This window comes from Rhipicephalus sanguineus, chromosome 5, assembly GCF_013339695.2.
Source record: "Rhipicephalus sanguineus isolate Rsan-2018 chromosome 5, BIME_Rsan_1.4, whole genome shotgun sequence".
NCBI classification, from domain to species: domain Eukaryota; kingdom Metazoa; phylum Arthropoda; class Arachnida; order Ixodida; family Ixodidae; genus Rhipicephalus; species Rhipicephalus sanguineus.
The window spans coordinates 196,356,207-196,376,178 of NC_051180.1; the positions used below are offsets into that span (position 1 = coordinate 196,356,207).

The 19,972-nt window shown below is 47.5% G+C and overlaps 1 protein-coding gene across 1 annotated transcript in view; it reads left to right on the forward strand.

The window, feature by feature from the left end:
* Positions 1–19,972, forward strand: part of LOC119394556 (carboxypeptidase N subunit 2) — a 342,645-nt gene that overhangs the window by 166,334 nt on the left and 156,339 nt on the right. Inside the window, exon 2 of the mRNA XM_037661876.2 lies at positions 14,222–14,370. Within this exon, the coding sequence (XP_037517804.1) occupies positions 14,222–14,370 (149 nt within the window). The remainder of the gene's footprint in view (positions 1–14,221; positions 14,371–19,972) is intronic.

Here is a 19,972-nt window from a genome sequence, read left to right on the forward strand (position 1 = left end):
ACCGTCATACGGCGTCTCGGTCGACGGACAACTTATAAGGCAGTCAAACCAGGCACTGCGTTACATTGGCGGCCGGGGCAGCATCGAGACGGCGCCTAAATCAGCACTTGCTTTTTCGCAGATACGAATCGGCTCTCCTGATACCGCATTCACCGAGCTTCTGCTGCTGTTGACGAAGGGCAGCGCGTGCGACAAAGCCCACGGGAGCCAGACACAATAGTCTTCAGGCGCCGTCTGAGTCACTGGTGGCCAAGCAGACCAACCTACAGTGGAGCCAGCCGCAACCGTCATACGGCGTCTCGGTCGACGGACAACTTATAAGGCAGTCAAACCAGGCACTGCGTTACATTGGCGGCCGCGGCAGCATCGAGACAGCGCCTAAATCAGCACCTGCTTTTTCGCAGGTTAGTATCCTTGAATTTTTTTATTTCCCTTCTTGCGCTTTTTTCTTGATGCTGCTGCTGCTGCCAAACAGTGATGATGGCGTCTAATATGCTATGTTTGAACTGTCAGGTACGGCTCACGGAGTCGGACCCTTTTATCGTGTGCAGTGACTGTACTTCTACTTTTCATACCGGAAAATGTTCGGGAATTTCTGTGACAACGCTCAAGACAAAGGGGGAGGCGTATCGCCAAGCTTGGCGCTGTACGTCTTGTCGGAGACAGAAAATTCGAGCGCAACCACCGAGTGGAAATGATGAATCTGACCAGCAAGACATTCGCCTAATGTTAAAGAACATAAGTTCTAAGCTTGACCAGCTGTTGCCACTGAAGGAAGTAGTAGAGGGCATAGAGGATTCCTTACAATTCTGGTCGGAGCAGTACGATGAACTGCGGCAAACTACCGAGAGACATGAACAGGAAATTAAAGAACTGAGACGCCGCACCGAAATACTCGAGAAAAACGAAAACGATGTTAATCAGCTCCAAGCTGAAATCGACGCCCTCGAATGGAAAAGCCGCCGCCTTAACCTCGAATTTCATGGCATTAAACAGACAGAAAAAGGAAATTTGATTGAAAAGCTAAACGAACTTGCCACGCAGCTTGAGCTTCCACAGCTATCGGCTAACGACGTGGTCGCGGTTCACCGCCTACCGTCTAAGAAAGATAAAATACCCGGCATTATCTGTCGCTTTGTCAAGCAGACTGATAGGGATCGGTGGTGGTTGAACCGAAAGAAACTGCGTGACAGGAATGATGTGGTCTTTATGAAGGAAAATGTGACAAAACGAACACGTGCTCTTCTGTTTGAAACAAAAAACTGGGCCAAAAGGGCAATGTACAAGTATGTGTGGCACAACAACGGTCGGGTACTTGTTCGCAAAGCGGACGGTGAACAAGCAGTAGTGATTTCCACCGCAGATGATCTAGATAAACTAGGTTAAGAGCCGTGTGGTTTGCTAAACCAATGGCAGACACAAGCGTTGACACCTATGTGTTGCCCCAAGTATGTGAGCAACACATCGGGAAACCGTTCCTCAAATCATTTAAATGCTTTCACCTAAATATTCGTTCTGTTATAAATAAGAAGTCCGATCTTTGTTTGTTCCTTGAACAACTCCGTTTTTCATTTGATGCAGTATTATTAACAGAAACCTGGTGTACGAATGATCTTGATGTTTTACGCCTTCCATCCTACAATACATTTTATTTAAATCGTGCCTATGCACGCGGTGGCGGTGTGTGCAACTTGGTTAAGGAAGCATTTACTTGTGAATTATTATCCGAACTTTCTGTCAGCACACATGACTGTGAAATGCTGTCAATTAAAGTGCAAAACATGGTATTAACTGTGTGCTACCGTCCTCCCAGTGGTGCTGTGTCTCCATTTTTCAGTTACCTTGAATCAATTGCAGAGTTCGTTAACGAAAATCACTTCGATGTTGTGTTCGGTGGTGACATTAATATTAATATGATGAAGAATGACTCTCTCAAGGAAAAGCTTGATTTTTTACTTATCGTAAATGGCCTAGTTAATGTAATTAATTTACCCACTAGAATGACTCAGCATTCCTCATCTTTAATCGATATTTTTTTCACAAATATAAATTATGCAGATGTTAAAGCAGGTGTTTTTGCGTATGATATCAGTGATCACCTACCTATATTTCTTTGTTGCAACATACATATACGTAGTAAGAGGCCCAAATTAACACATTTTGTCCAGAGAATTACAGAAGAAGGTTTATCTAGATTTTGTAGTCAAATAGAACATACTTCTTGGGAGGAAGTGTTCAGGTGTTGTGATGCGAATAGGGCATACGAAATCTTTCTTCGTATTCTTAAACCTGTATATGTAACTAGTTTTCCTGTCATTTGCGTCAAGCAAGGGCGGAACATTCGAAAGCCCTGGATAAGCTCCGACCTTCTTTCTAGAATCGAGGAGAAGAATAACCTATACCACAGATTTATTCAAACTAAAGACTGTGAGCTGTTTCGCCAATTCAAATCGTGCCGTAATCGCTTGGATAAGGATATAAAGAAAGCTAGGCGTAACTACTTTGTAAACTATTTCAGCGCCGCAGCTGGATGCTCTGAGCTTATGTGGAAAAAGCTAAACACTGTCTTAAAAGTAAACGCCACTCCTGAAAAGATTACGAAGTTAGAGATAAATGGTCAAGAGCTCTCAGGTACACTGCTTGCAGATGCTTTTAATAAGCATTTTGTTAGCGTCGCAAACATTCCCGTTGGGCAACACAGTCTAAATAGCCTTCCCTACATTACAAACACAATCTTTTTAAACCCTGTAAATGAGCTTGAAGTAATTTATATAACTCACCACCTAAATAACAGTAACGCAAAAGACATAGATGTTTTCCAGATTAAACCTATGAAGTATGTAATTGAACTATTAGCCCCTCCTCTTTCTCACATTTTCAACCTTTGTCAAAACCAGGCTGTCTTTCCCCGTCTAATGCAAGCCGCACGTGTGACGGTGTTATTTAAAAAGGGTAATAAAAATGACATGGCTAACTATCGCCCTATATCTATTCTACCGGTATTTTCAAAATTACTTGAAAAAATAGTTTTAAATCGATTTACTGAATTTGAAGAAAAACATAACTTTATAATACCGTTCCAATTTGGTTTCCGCAAAGGCCTTAGCACTGAATTGGCGTTATTAGCTCAAAAAGACTTAATATTAACGGCACTTAACGAAAGTAAACTAGTCCTAGGCATTTTTGTCGACTTCACTAAAGCATTTGATGTTATAAATCACACCCTTTTAACAGAGAAACTATTACGCTATGGCTATCGCGGCAAAGCGGCACACCTCATTAAATCCTACCTACAACATCGTATCCAGAGAGTCGACATAAACCAGAATCTCTCTAATCCTCTCGTCGTGTCTTCAGGTGTGCCACAAGGCAGTATCTTGGGCCCATTCCTTTTTAATCTCTATATTAATGATATTATCAACATAAACCTTCAGGCAAAATACATAATTTACGCTGACGATACTAGTATCTTTTTAATAGGGAATTCGGTTGATGAATTAATCGATGAAGCGAACTTAACCTTACAGAAGTTAGACGAATGGGCACGTCAAAACAGTTTTAAATTAAATACAAATAAAACAAAAGCTATGTTATTTCGCAGTAAAAATAAAAAGATTACTGTTAATAAAGATATAACACTGAAGTCCTCGCCCATCGCCCTCGTATCCAGCTTTAAAACATTAGGCGTCGTCTTTCAGGAAACATTATGCTGGGATGCACATGTAGATTGCTTAGCAACAAAGCTGTCCCAAGTGATTGGTATTGTTTACCGCAATCGCCATATACTGCCACAGAATGTTATGATGCTAATTTTTAACAGTTTGTTTCAGTCCCGACTTAATTACTGTCACTTAGTTTGGGGCACCACTACTCAAGGAAATCTACACAAAATAGACTTTCTACAAAAAAAGTTCCTACGCGCAATTGAAAATGTCCCAAATCACTTCCACACACGCGAATATTTCTTAAAATATAGGGTACTGCCAGCCACAACACTGTATGATTACCGTTTGTGTAGGGCGTATAAACAAGAGTTAAAAACTAGATCGGATTTTCTTAAGGACCTTTCCAGGTTACAAGAAAACACCACTGTATATGCAACACGTAAAAAGGAATACTGGAAAGTACCAACAGTGCGAACAACATATGGAAAGCAAACACTCGGAAATAACTTACCAAGATTATTAAACAGATTAATTTGCGAAGGGCTACAATTAGAGAACATGTCTTTTAAAGCTATACGCAGTTTTTTTTAACTCAAGACAGATACTCTTGAAAAACATTCTTCTGATGGCTCTCATTTGTAAATCTTTCACATGTGTATGTGTTATCTTTCTTTTTTGGTGTTCTGCAATAACCAAGGTTACGTGTGAATAATGTTATTATCTCGCGTTTTTTTTTTCTTTGTCTCTGCAAAGGACTGCAATTTTGTAAAGTTAGACATAATTGTACTTTTTTCTATATGTGTCTTGTTATATTGCTGATTTATGCTGATATATTGTTAATATATCGCTGCTGTTTAGACTGCTGCTTTATTTTTATATGTGTCTTGTGTTATATCTTGCTATATCATGTTGATATATTGCTAATATATTGCTGCTGTTAGCGCCAATGAGGGGGCCGGCGGCTTCGTCAAGCTGCCTAAATGACAGCTTTTACCGCCCGCCCCTTCGTATCAATCACTGTATTGATGCGAAAATAAAAGTCATTGTCATTGTCATTGTCATAGGTATCTGCGCTGCCCGCAGCCTCGTCACGCTTCGCGACAGCCGTGCCACGCTGCTTGTACGAATTTTAGTAACGAGCAGCGGCACCTTTTTCGTCGCACTGCCATCGCTTTTGCCTACCCCATAGAAGACGTCGCTGAATGTTTTACGGCTACATCATTGCATAGTGGGCTCCAATCGACATCGACAGACGCCTCTTCAGCGCTTAGAAAGGTGGACATCAATTCGAGCCTCTCGGAGCAAGAACGAACAGCGCTGCATGAATTGCTGCTTAAATTTCAAGGGTGCTTCGCTTCGTCCTCGAAGCTGCGTCAAACGCCCAATACGAAGCAGAGTAATATTACGCACACCGATGCCTCGCCAATTAAACAACAGCCCTACTGAGTTTCGGCAAAAGAACGTGACGCGATAAATGCGCAATTAAAAGAGATGCTCCAAGATGATGTTATACAGTCATCCAATAGTCCGTGGTCATCACCAGTCGTTCTAGTAAAGAAAAAAGACGGAACATTGCGTTTCTGCGCTGGCTACAGGAAGCTAAATTGCGTGAATAAAAAAGACGTGTATCCTTTGCCGCGCATCGATGATTCATTGCTCAGACTGCGACGGGCCAAGTATTTTTCCTCCATAGCCTCGAAAACGGATACTGGCAGATTGAAGTTGACGAACGTGACCGCGAAGAAACTGCTTTTGTTACACCGGATGGCCTGTATGATTTCAAGGTGCTCCCCTTCGGCCTGCGTTCCGCGCCAGCGACATTCCAAAGAATGATGGACACTGTTCTCACCGGTCTAAAGTGGCACACTTGCCTTGTTTATCTCCATGATATCGTCACCTTTTCGGTTACTTTTGAGGAACACCTGAAGCGTCTGCAGGCTGTTCTGGAAGCGCTCGATTCTGCAAACCTCACGCTGAAACCAGAAAAATGCCACTTCGGTTACAAAGAACTTAGATGTCTGGGATATGTTGTGAGCGCAGACGGCGTTCGACCTGACCCCGACAAGACCACCGCCGTTGTCTCCTTTCCTGTTCCCCGTGAGAAGAAAGCAATACGTCACCTCCTCGGCCTCTGCGCCTACTATCGCCGCGTCATCGCAAATTTTTCTAAGATTGCCGGGCCTCTGACTCGCCTCACACGTGAAGATGTACCATTCACCTGGAATGAAGAACAGGACGCGGCTTCCATCAATCTACGGGAGCGTTTGAAGGCACCACCAGTCCTTGCTCACTTCGACGAGGATGCTGCCACTGAAGTTCATACCGGCGCGAGCAATATAAGTCTTGGCGCCGTCCTCGTCCAACACCAAGAAGGCAATGAACGAGTAATACCTAACGCCAGTCATTCCCTCTCTCGCGCCGAGACGAACTATTCTACCTCAGAGAAGGAGTGCATCGCAGTAGTCGGGGCCACCATTAATATCAGGGTTTACCTCTACGGTCGTCACTTCAAGGTAGTGAGCGACCATCATTAATTGTGCTGGTTAGCCAATTTACGAGACCCGTCGAGGCGGTTGGCACGATGGAGCCTTCGTTTGCAAGAGTGTGACCTTACCCTCGGCCTGAAGATGCAAAGATACTACTAAGGTTGACTATACCGACACTGAGGATGACAGCGGCTTCCTCGGTCTTGTCACTGCAACTGACTTGATCGCACGACAACACGAGGACGCTGAGATTCGCACAATCATTGACAATATAGAAGGACGAAACACTCCCGTCCGACAACACCTATCTCGCAAACTCTTGTCATTCTGTCTCCGAAGTGGTGCCTTGTACAAGAAAAACTCGAACGGAAACAAGAAAGCCTACGTATTAGTCGTCCCTTCTGACATGTGAGACGACATTCTTCTTGCCTGCCATGATGAGCCCATATCCGGTCACATACGTTGTTCTCGAACCCTCGTCAGAGTTCAACAGGCGTACTACTGGCCCAAGCTTGCTGCATACGTGAAGCGCTATGTAAAAAGCTGCCGTGAGTACCAACGCCGCAAATCTCCGCCACTGAAACCTGCAGGCCTGCTGCAACCAATCACACCACCTAGGGTGCCGTTCGATCGAACAGGAATGCAGTTACTGGGGCCATTTCCGCTGTCATCTGCCGGTAGCAAGTGGATCGTCGTGGCGACAGATTACCTAACAAGATACGCCGAGACAAGGGCCCTACAACGAGCTGCAGCGTCCGATGTCGCTCAGTTTTTCATCGACCAGATCGTTCTTCGGCATGGCGCCCCGTCGTGCGTGATCACTGATAGAGGAACAGCTTTCACGGCCCAGCTTATTGACGACGTATTCAAACTCAGCTACACGAACCATCGCAAGACGACGGCGTATCACCCTTAGACTAACGGCTTGACGGAACGATTGAACAAAACCATCGCCGACATGTTATCCATGTATGTAGACGTTCAGCACAAGACGTGGGATCAGGTCCTGCCTTACGTAACATTTGCGTACTGCACTGCCATCCAGGAAACAACACGATTCACGCCGTTCCGTTTCGTCTATGGGCGTGAGGTCCAAGCCATGCTGGACGCTATGCTGCCACACGACGACGACGCTTCCCTTACACATGAAGCTGAGCAGCTTACTCAATACGCCGAAGAAGCTCGCCAGTTGGCAAGCCTCCACATCACGCAACAGCAAACTACAGATACACGCCGCTACAATCTTCGCCATCGACAAGTCGAATACCACCCAGGAGATCAAGTTTGGGTATGGCCTCCGGTTCGCCGCCAAAGGTTCTCCGAAAAGCTCCTGAGTCGCTATTTTGGACAGTACAGAGTGGTGCGTCGCGTGAGTGATGTGAACTATGAGCTTGTCTTAGATGAAACCATGTCGAGCCAACGACGAAAGCACTACCCAGAGATTGTTCACGTTGTACGGCTCAAGCCGTACTTCACGCGTTAGTACGACTGTACCTCGGCCTTTTCACTTTATTTAAGGAGTGCCCACACTGTGCTCGTTTGGTCTTTTGTTCTTATGTATGTCCACTTACACGAGCATTGGGGCGATGCTTTTTTTCAGTAGGGGAATAATGCCACCTGGATGATGAACTGCGGCGAGCACGAGCCCGCATCCAGCAAAAAAAAAAACGAAGTCGTTTTGGGACAGCGCGTGCTCTCGCTCAGTCTTTGTTGGTTTTGGCGCGGCCATATTGTTAGACCTGCGTCAGTCTTTCTGCCTGCGTGGTATTTCTTGTCCGAGAACCTTCTTTTCGCACGTGACAATATATATAACCAGCTGTACTTTCACACTACTTTTAGTACGCAAGCGCGAGAAAGTTCGACACGTAACGCAAAATTAAAATTGTCTGCGAGAATCCAGCCCACTAATACCTTCTATTAGTGCCTCCTGGGCCCATCATTCTAGGAAAATGATATATCAACATGCGTCTGTGTTAAGCCGTCATGTTCGGTATCTAGTACTTGTGTGCTGTAAGGCCTCCTTAGCGCACAAGTTGATGGAATGTTTTGTGGTATCTGTTACGAATGTACCCAACGTAGACGGCTATTCAAGGGACTGAATCAGTGGGCAGCTTGTTGTAGAAGACGGGAGCATTCTTCTTTGAAATCTACACTCTTACCACGGTAACGTATAAATATACCGATAAAAGTGAGTAACGGATAAAATAACAGTTACATCGTTCGTATTTTTGATGTTTTGATTATTTCGTCTCGTTCTATCGGTTACATTGCCGAAATAAACGGCGAATGAATGCGTTTATCGGTTACCTCGGAGGTTTATCCGTTACTACGGCATGTAACTTATATATTGTAACCCATGTGTGACGCATACACTTTTTTGGTAACTTATAACTGAGAATCCAAGGAGACCTGACTAATGGAGTGGAAGTTCGCAAATTACACATGAGCAAAGTGGTTAGTCGCCCTAATAAGAACGTGCACATTACTGAGTTACAAATTATGCCTCAAGGCGCCTCACTCAAGGAATAAGCAGGATGCCATACCGGAACTAGCCCGCAGCCAAATGTTGTGCAATAATAACGACGAATATTGCAACACTTACAATAACCGACTTCTCGAGTATCACAAAATCAGCATTCTTCTCACACAGGTGCCCTTGTATATCCGTATGAGAAGGCGAAAGCCATCTTTTTCTTCTCCGGCAATGTATTCATTCTCCCCCGTCCACCTGCGAAAGTTTTATGCACCTAATGTGGTTTTGCACTGCCTCCAGGACGGGATACATTGCAAGCTTTCTGCACCTTCCCTCGTTCTGCACGCGCCTCCATGATCGGCTCACTTTTTAATAAGCGATGACGTAATGACGTCATCACGTACCGTGATGTTGTGTGACGTGGTGGGGACGTTATAGTGACGCAAGGCATGCTCATCGGCGTCCCTGCCGAACGTGGTCTGCATCCCACAAGGACGCTTCGAAGGGAACGTGTGCCTCACACCACACAACGCAACCCTATTCACTTCGACCGCTTCGCAGTTTTCATTGACATCACCTTGTTAGCCATCTTGGAGTACAACCTGGTTGAGATGCCGTGTAAAACGCGTTGAGTGAGAAGCCGTGACATTACATTAATGCCGGAGCCCTCTAGCGTTCATTTGTGTTTCCTTTGACGCGGCTGGAGAACAGAAGAAAGCGGGAGAGCACAAAATAACACAGGGGCAGAACGACTGTGCGTCGTCCCCTACACTGACACTCTCTAATGAGAAAAAAGTCACGGTGGCAGCCATCTAGAGGTACATAGCGCAGAGAACCTATCTGTGACGTCACATGAAAACTATGTATAGGATTTCCACACACCGCGCCTCACCCCCAAGCAAGCCCGGAATCAGTTGTTCGGCCCACTCAAATTGAGTAACTGTATATACAGTAACTCTGTACTCAAAATGCTTCTATTACACACAAGCAGGGCTGAGCGTAAGCGACACTCGGCTAAAAATATCTATTATTTCAACAGACTCGGTTACGGCGCGAGCAAGCGTCTGAACAAACTGGAATGACATATTGAAACCGTTAAGCGCACAAAGACGGGAACAAGAAGACGACACACAGAGCGCTCTGTGTGTCTTCTTGTTCCCGTCTTTGTGCGCTTAACGGTTTCATAATGTCAGTGTACCAACTAGCTCGGACCCAGCCTCTTATGGAATGACATAAAATGGACAGAAAAAAACATCTGCAATACGTCATTCGTTGCTATACGTCATGAGAGTCATGAGAGTTGGTAATACGTCATGAGAGTCTTGGTGAACCCCGGTATCCAACACATTCGTGTTAAAGTTTGGCGAAGGTTGAACTAAGTCACCCAGGCTAGAAATACCGAAACTGGACGAATCTGAAGTCTAATCTGGTTGCTTCTAGGTTTTTGTAAGGGTTTATCTAGGTTAGTCACGACACCCGTGTCCAAAATCCAGAAGCAGGCGTTCGCACCTCTTATAGATTAACCGGCACGTAAACTCGTCGTCGGCTTCCATCGCTTCGGGATCTTCTCACAGCCACCGTTGCCTTTCCCGTTCCCTAGTATGGCAGCTTCGCGCTAGCTGTGCCAAGTCTTTTTGTCTTTGTATGTCTTTATTCCCATTATTTAGCTCTCTTTTTTTCTATATCTTTCTTTCCTTCTTAGAGAACCAGTGGTGAGTAGTGGGATTGCCTACTCCTCACCACCGCATCTCTCCTCCTAACGCTCACTTCCCTTTCCCACCGCCTTGCTCCACTATACTGTACAGGGCTATTCTATGCTCTGCTATATGCCTGGATAGCCGAGTGGTTAGACGCTGGCCTGCGGACAATTATCTTTTCGTCCACTTTACTTTCTGCACATTTATATTCTGAATACTACAGATAACACCCCCTATACTTTCCTTGGCATTATTGTCTGTTAGTTCCCATTAATATTGTGTCTAACAAAGAAAACGAGCCCTTAAGAGTCATCTTCTTTCCTTCATTCATAGCAAGGGTCTCCTTCTGGCAGACTTGATGCCTTCAGGTAGTATGCGAGGGATTATTGGTCAGCTGCCAACTCGTAAAAAGATCACGCGCTACGTGACGCCGGAAAGGCAGAAAAAAGAGTGTTCCACACTCGCCGCCATGGCTGCAATTGGCGCTGACTAACACTCCAAGGTTTAAATGCATATATATACCCCATAAAGTGGACGGGAGGATGACCGCCGCCGCAGCTCAGTGGTAGAGCATCGGACGCGTTATTCGAAGGTCGCAGGTTCGGTCCCTGCCGGCGGCAAGTTATCTTTTCGTCCACTTTACTTTCTGCACATTTATATTTTGAATACTACAGATAACACCCCCTATACTTTCCTTGGCATTATTGTCTGTTAGTTCCCATTAATATTGTGTCTAACAAAGAAAACGAGCCCTTAAGAGTCATCTTCTTTCCTTCATTCATAGCAAGGGTCTCCTTCTGGCAGACTTGATGCCTTCAGGTAGTATGCGAGGGATTATTGGTCAGCTGCCAACTTGTAAAAAGATCACGCGCTACGTGACGCCGGAAAGGCAGAAAAAAGAGTGTTCCACACTCGCCGCCATGGCTGCAATTGGCGCTGACTAACACTCCAAGGTTTAAATGCATATATATATACCCCATAAAGTGGACGGGAGGATGACCGCCGCTGTAGCTCAGTGGTAGAGCATCGGACGCGTTATTCGAAGGTCGCAGGTTCGGTCCCTGCCGGCGGCAAGTTATCTTTTCGTCCACTTTACTTTCTGCACATTTATATTCTGAATACTACAGATAACACCCCCTATACTTTCCTTTGCATTATTGTCTGTTAGTTCCCATTAATATTGTGTCCAACAAAGAAAACGAGCCCTTAAGAGTCATCTTCTTTCCTTCATTCATAGCAAGGGTCTCCTTCTGGCAGACTTGATGCCTTCAGGTAGTATGCGAGGGATTATTGGTCAGCTGCCAACTCGTAAAAAGATCACGCGCTACGTGACGCCGGAAAGGCAGAAAAAAGAGTGTTCCACACTCGCCGCCATGGCTGCAATTGGCGCTGACTAACACTCCAAGGTTTAAATGCATATATATACCCCATAAAGTGGACGGGAGGATGACCGCCGCCGTAGCTCAGTGGTAGAGCATCGGACGCGTTATTCGAAGGTCGCAGGTTCGGTCGCTGCCGGCGGCAAGTTATCTTTTCGTCCACTTTACTTTCTGCACATTTATATTCTGAATACTACAGATAACACCCCCTATACTTTCCTTGGCATTATTGTCTGTTAGTTCCCATTAATATTGTGTCTAACAAAGAAAACGAGCCCTTAAGAGTCATCTTCTTTCCTTCGGAAGTTGTAAAGGAGTACGTCTAATTAGGACAGGGAGTAACCGCGGAGCCGAACCATCAGAGTGAATTAACTAGAAGAATAAGGATGGGATGGGGCTCATTCGGCAAGCATTATCAAATCATGAATGGCAGTCTACCACTATCCCTCAAGAGGAAGGTATATAACAGCTGCATCTTACCGGTACTTACCTACGGAGCAGAAACCTGGAGACTTACAAAGAGGGTTCAACTTAAATTGAGGACGACGCAGCGAGCGATGGAAAGGAAAATGATAGGTGTAACCTTAAGAGACAGGAAGAGAGCAGAGTGGGTCAGGGAACAAACGGGGGTTAAGGATATCATAGTTGAAATCAAGAAGAAGAAATGGATATGGGCCGGGCACGTAGCACGTCGGCAGGATAACCGGTGGACATTAAGGGTAACTGACTGGATTCCAAGAGATGGCAAACGCGTGAGGGGGAGACAGAAAATTAGGTGGGTAGATGAGATTAAGAAGTTTGTAGGTATAACGTGGAAGCAGAGAGCACAGGACGGGGTTGATTGGCGGAACATGGGAGAGGCCTTTGCCCTGCAGTGGGCGTAGACAGGCTGATGATGATGATGACATAAGACTGTACACGAGCCTCTAGCATTTCGCCTCCATAGAAGTGCGAACGTCGCGGCCGGGATCGAACCCGCGACCTTCGCATCCGCAGCCTAGCACCGTAACCGCTATACCACCGCGGCAGACCATGTGGCTGATGACGATGAAGAATTATGTTTCAGCACTTTGCAATGGGTGGTAAGCGTTAAATCAGTAAGGTAAAACGTTGGGCGAGTTGGTGTTGGTTCATCATAAAGAGCAGGGCGCGATAATACGGTACACAGTTCGCCGTGTCCATCTTCTTCCTTGTGTACCGTATTATCGCCCCCTTCTGTTTATCTGAGCGTTAAATCACACACTCGTTGCGCAGTTAGCTTTGAGTGGTGAATGGTTGATACTTTACTCTTCTACCACGCTAGATTACAATGTTAACGCGATTCCTTGCTCGAAATGACGATTGTATAGGGTCTTTTCGCGAAGGAGTTTCAAGCACCGGCGTTCCTCTGTGGTAGAATACTCGACTGCTACGGAGAGGGTTCGGGCAGAGTGGATCTCGTCGAGCGTTTTATCTTGGGGCATTTCCGGCTTTAAAAGGTTACGAAGTAGTGCATAGGTACGAAGACCGCAGCAGCTCAAAAATATTGACCTTTTCTTTGCGGAACGACGTCGCTGGCTTCGAAAAACTTGGACGCGCTCCGCGTAAGCAGGCCAGGCGTCCCCTTCCCCTCGAACGCTTCGATCTTCCCGACGGTAGGCATGGTTGTTCACACGGTCCCACTCTCGTCGCCAGTAGTTACATGTAGCCGGAATAAGTGGAGCCGAGACCCGAGCTCACCTAGAACGCAATATGAACTGTTTATTCCTTCACACTCCCCCAGCCCTGCTTTACTCACTCCCACTTGCGCTCGCAGCGTAGGTGGAGCTAGTAGCCGGCGGCACTACAGCTGGTGCAGCACACAGTATCAATTGTCCCACAAATCTCATCCGATTCTAGAAATTTTTGAATGCGAAGTATTTCTTAATGAACCCAAGGCACTCTGAGCGTCTCTATGTACGATTTAAAAAAAAAGGGGAGGTGAGAGGGATAGCTGGGCGGAAGGGGGGCAGGATGCTGAGCGGACAATAGTAGCGGTCTTGGATATACAGAATGCACTTTTACTCGCCTGGCATCGATGCGGCATGCAGCTAGTGCAACCATGCTTTGCAGCCTGAGTAGGTCGTTATAGGTGCTTTCCTGAGAATGCTTAAGGTTGTAAATGGCCGTCTAAAACCTCCTCGCTAGCGGCTGGTGAGCAGGTGGCCAATGGGCCACACGTGCAGCTCTGAGCCTCTCGGCCGCTCCCGCTCTCACTGTCATATGCGAACCCCCCTTCAATGAAGGGAGACTTTAAGCGCTACTCAGGACAGAAAATATTGTTCGTGCAATAATACTCTAGGAAGAGCAAACTGAAATGACTGCCAACAGTTTTTTAGAACAGAATCTCAGAAAGTCGAGCGCAGTGTCTGGGACGTTAGGCATGGAGCGACCATATAGAGGAATGCTTAGCAGCCCTTGCAGCTCTTAAACAAATAACCACGTTTACGGCTCAGCTGACCAAATTGCGAAGCATGACAGAGCTGATGATGCCCATGTGCAGCCGAAACCGTCTGACGACATTGCCTCTCGACTTCGGGGAAGAGCTGCCAGCCCTGCGCATCCTCGACCTGTCGCACAACCGAATCACCAGCTTGCTCGAGGTGAGCCTGCTGCCTCTGCAGGCCAGTGTCACCAGCGCCAGCCTTGACGGTAAGGGTTTTCTAAGCTTCTCCTACAAGCTTACATTTATGTAACCAAGCTGCCTGCCCAGGTTCTCAAATTCGAATTCTTAGTCGGATAGATAGATAGATAGATAGATAGATAGATAGATAGATAGATAGATAGATAGATAGATAGATAGATAGATAGATAGATAGATAGATAGATAGATAGATAGATAGATAGATAGATAGATAGATAGATAGATAGATAGATAGATAGATAGATAGATAGAACGACGGTAATACATTCTGAAGAAAACTAAAAGCGCACAGAAAACACGGACGAAAAAGGCGCACATATACACACACACAGGCGCTACTTCGAACAAATTTATTGGTGCTTACCACTGCTACGTATTCGCAATACCCATAGACTGTCGCGCCGCCAAGCGGAATTCAGGAGCGTCCTCTCGAGGAGGGTTAGTAGACGACAAAATGGCAGCACTACGCAGTCGCTCACTTGTTCGGCTGTGCTAACCTCAGTGTTAACGCGTTGGCAAGGAAGGAACACTACGACTTGGCATGTTCCCTGCCTCAGTGAACAAACCGGGCCCTCCGTGACACGAGAAATCTGATTCGCTCTTGCGAGGCGCGAAGTTTTCGTGAAAATACGTGCCGACTCGCGCTTTCAATGCTAGCCCACAGCGTACCCATACTGTCAGCTTCGCGAGGCTTTCTGTAGCCACGTAGGTTAGTTAAATGTTATCGTCTGACATATTCAGTTGAAGCTCACCCTGTTTTACTTGTATATAGCATTGGTCAGTGTTTCTTGTAGTGCATGAATCCCATAACACTGTACGCGGGAGGTCGCGCCGGCTCGCGATGTGCTCTTGTGTAACTGAGCGATCTCAAGTTGTCGATGCATTAGAATATGCCTCTATCCTTTGTCAGCAAAGCACTGTTAGTAATCGTGCGAGCGACGTTTCCATCATTCAAGGACGCGTCTGCTCCACGCCTTTCGTGGAACGAACGCTTTCCACGCCGTCCTTCGCCAGTGTGTTGGTTCCATAGCCAGCACTGCGCCGCTTGTTTTTGTACGTTTGTTGATCGGTGGCAGCACATTGCAAGCGATTTGCTCGTTGACCGATCTGAGAGCGAAATGTTCTCCGCCGCACCCAGACCGCCCAGACGTCTCTGTAATTGTAAACGTGGTGACGCGGAGCGGTCGAAGTTGTTCGGCGGAGGAAATTCTTCAGATTGCTTTCAGCAGTGATGTTGAAAGAAACCATCTTGACGACGAGGATTTTTCACTGGACGTAGAAGACTGTGAAGGCACCGAGGGTGACAGCGACGGTGAACGATCAGCTGCTAACTCACGAGGAGCGAGTTGCACTTCACGTCCCCTCGTGCGTTAATGTTCTTTCACGCTCGTAAGTCACTTTGATTGTATTTAATGTATAATATCCTTGAGCGAGATCAAAATAAAAGCATAGTTCCTCTTGTGCATTGCATGTGTCAATTATTGTGGATATTATGGAGCGCCGCATGCCGCCAAAACACTCGAGCTCGACCAGAGAAGCGAAATGGTTAGAGCGTTGGAACGTGCAGTCACAGCCACAATCCACGCCTCTCGGCTAACTTCTTCGACGATGCGAAAAGGATACGTGTGCATTCTTTTCGATATTCCTATTTCGATCGTGCTGATCGAGCCTGCAACATGCGAGTGAAGTCAATTGCACACGGCTTGAGTCTCAGCATGGCTGTGACACAAGCGCTACTGACTCCGCGTTCCCGACTACACAAGTAATGACGACGGCGTATTATGTTTGCAAACCATCACCATGTTAAACGTGCGGTCCCGTGCAGCAGCGATGGCGCTACTCGCTGGCGGCCTACTACTGCGGCAAATTCGTAAGGCAGGCTCGGTACAACGTATTTATAAACGTTGGCTCGGTACGTACTACCTCGGAGTGCCGTTCTGCTCATACTTCAATTTTAGTTCGTGCAGTTTTATTTAGCACGCACAGGATTTCGCAAAGCATCGTTATGCACAGTAACGGAGCTGAAATATAACCTTTCACACCACAGCAAATAATTAGGTGGCGAGTACTTGGCACTTACCATGGTTTGGGAAAGTAGTTTAATCTCATATCCAATTCAGCACAGCTCATGACTTCATCCGGTGAAAGTGGCACGGGCCGTACGTCCGCATGTACTATCTGTTCCTATGCTAACAAACGGGATGACCCTCCTCCTGGCGCCATCTTGAAAAGCACGGCGCACCACCTATAGTTCGTGGGCATTGCGAATAGCACCACCTAATCGGCCCATATTGTTACGGGGAGACGACAAAGAAGGCTGTATTTACAATATTCACACAATCGCAGAGATCGGGGTAACAACCAAGATGGCGAAACAGCAACGTACCCGTCCTCCTCTTCTTCGTCCTCTCGATCAGCGGCACATAACATTACCCGCCGGCGGAGAAAGCACCGACTCGGTGCACCCGGGCGGAGTCGGTCGCGAGAATGGTATCTGATAGGGCTTCAGACGGACAACGTGAACAATGTCAGTGCGGGGCTGAGTCGACGAGGACGAAGACAATGGCTCGATTTCATACGTCACGTCGGTCACTTGGCGGCATACACGGTATGGTCCGGTGTACGGGAAGAGTAGCTTTTCAGAAAGCCCAACACGGCGTGCTGCAGACCAAAGGAGGATAAGAGATCCAGGAAGAAAGTGGGCGTTTCTGTGATGGCGATCGTAGCGAGATTGTTGGCCCGCTTGCGATTCGGTTAACCGAACGCGCGCAACTTGACGTACATGGTCGGCGCGGGCAATGGCTTCTCGAGCGTACTTAGTAGGTGGGCACATGGAAGGAGGCATCATCGTGTCCATAGGCAACGCTGGATTTCGGCCGAATAACAGAAAGAAAGGTGAATAACCAGCCGTCTCGTGACGGGACGAGTTATACGCGAACGTGACAAAAGGCAATGTTGTATCCCATTCTTGGTGGTCGGCCGACACGTGCATTGCTAGCATGTCGGTAAGGGTCCGGTTCATGAGCTCCGTCAAGCCATACGTCTGAGGATGGTAGGCCGTAGTTAGCTTATGTTTGGTCGAGTAAGACGTCAGGATGTCATTGATGAACCTGTAAAGAAACTGTCTGCCACGGTCGGTCAAGAGCTGGCGCGCTGCCCCGTGTTGCAGGATGACGTTATGGAGCATAATAATAATATCTGGGGTTTAACGTCCCAAAACCACGATATGAGAGACGCCGTAGTGGAGGGCTCCGGAAATTCCGACCACCTGGGGTCCTTTAACGTGCACCTAAATCTAAGTACACGGGCCTCAAACATTTTCGCCTCCACCGAAAATGCAGCCGCTGCAGCAGGGATTCGATCCCGCGACCTTCGGGTCAGCAGTCGAGCGCCATAACCACTAGACCACCGTGGCGGGGTGACGTTATGGAGCAAGAAGTCTGCTACGTCAGTCGCGCAGCTGGTTGGAAGTGCACGAGTAATTGCAAACCGTGTAGCATAGTCCGTGGCAACGGCGATCCATCGATTTCCCGAGACATACGTAGGAAACGGACCAAGCAAATCGAGGCCGACACGATGAAACGGCAAATATGGGATGTCAAGTGATTGAAAACGGCCTGCAGGCGGGAGTGTTGACTTCTTCCGGCGCTGACAAAGGTCGCACGAAGTCACGTAACGGCGTACCGACCGATACATTCCTGGGTAGTAGAAACGACGGCGTGCACGATCGTATGTGCGGGATAATCCGAGGTGCCCCGCTGTCGGCACATCATGAAGTTGGGCAAGAACAGTCGAACGAAGGTGTGCCGGAATCACAAGCAAGAAGTCAGGACCGTCAGGTAAGAAACTGCGACGAAGCAAGGTGCCATCGCGTAGCACGAAGAGACGAAGGGAGGAATCAGGAGTCGGTGAGTTGAGGCGGTCAATTATCTTGTGGAGAGTCGCGTCACGGCGTTGCTCAGCGGCGATGTTGAAGAGGTCAGTTATTGCGAGCACAGATGTAATGCTATCATTCACCGAAGGTTCCGGTGGGTCTACGGGATATCGGGACAGGCAGTCGGCGTCCTGATGCAAGCGGCCAGACTTGTAGACGACAGTGTACGTCTACTCTTGAAGTCGTAATGCCCAACGACCAAGGCGACCAGTGGGATCCTTGAGAGAAGACAGCCCGCAGAGGGCGTGGTGATCGCTGACAACGGTGAAGGGTCTGCCGTACAGGTAAGGACGAAATTTGCCGATGGCCCAAACAAGAGCGAGGCACTCTATATCTGTTATTGAATAATTCCGTTCAGCTGCAGAAAGGAGGCGGCTGGCGTATGCAATAACGCAATCCTGACCACGTTGATTTTGGCCGAGAACAGCGCCGATGCCATGACCACTGGCATCGGTACGTACTTCGGTGGATGCAGAGTCATCGAAATGAGCCAACACAGGGGGCGATGTGAGTAGGTCGACGAGATGAGAAACAGCTGATACTTGGGCAGGGCCCCAAGAAAAGGGGACGTCCTTTTTGAGAAGGCATGTGAGGGGCTGCTCAATCGCTGCAAAATCTTTAACAAAGCGGCGAAAATACGAACAGAGGCCAAAAAACGAGCGAAGTCCTTGGAAGAACGTGGAGTGGGGAAGTTCGTAACGGCGCGTATTTTTGCAGGGTCAGGCCGATGGCCAAGCACAGTGATGTCGCGGCGGCCAAAGCGGCATTTTGAAGAGTTGAGCTGAAGACCTGCGGTGCGAAAGACTTGCAAAATAGCCGACAAGCGTTGTAGGTGGCTTGAGAACGTAGGTGAGAAAACGACGACATCGTCGAGGTAAGAGGCATGTGGACCATTTGAAACCCCGCAGTAGGGAGTCCATCATGCACTCAAATGTTGCGGGCGCGTTACACAACCCAAATGGCATGACCTTAAACTGGTAGAGCCTATCCGATGTAATAAAGGCCGTCTTCTCCCGATCATTTTCATCGACAGCAATTTGCCAATAGCCTGAGCGAAGGTCTATGGAAGAAAAATATCGTGCGCCATGAAGAGAATCAAGCGTCGTCTATTCGCGGCAAAGGCTAGACGTCTTTCTTGGTGATCTTGTTAAGGTGCCGATAGTCGACGCAGAACCGCCAGGTGCTGTCCTTCTTCTTTACAAGAACCACAGGGGACGCCCAAGGACTCGAAGATGGCTCGATGATGTCCTTAGTGAGCATGTTGTCGACTTCCGTTTGAATGACGCCGCGCTCGGTAGCAGAGACATGGTAAGGACGTCGATGAATGGGTCCCCGGTATCAATACAGTGAGTGACCAGAGATGTTTGGCCAAGCTGCGGCGAAGCGAAATCGAAGACGTTGCGGCCAACAAAAGGCGTAGTTCCTTGATTTGAGAAGGGGAAAGGTCCGGGGCAATCATGTCGTCGAGCGGGTCATCAAGTGTTGCGCTAGCAGCAGGGCTTCCTGAAGCCGCTTGTGGAGTATCAATGGCCAGGGCCACAAGGTCTAGTGCGTCGAAAGGTGATATGGTGCCCACCGTGATACCCTCGGGAAGCAACTGTGCGCAACATCCAAAGTTGAGTACAGGTGTGCATGCTTGGTTCGCAGCAACAGTCACAAGGGAGTGAGGCAGAGCT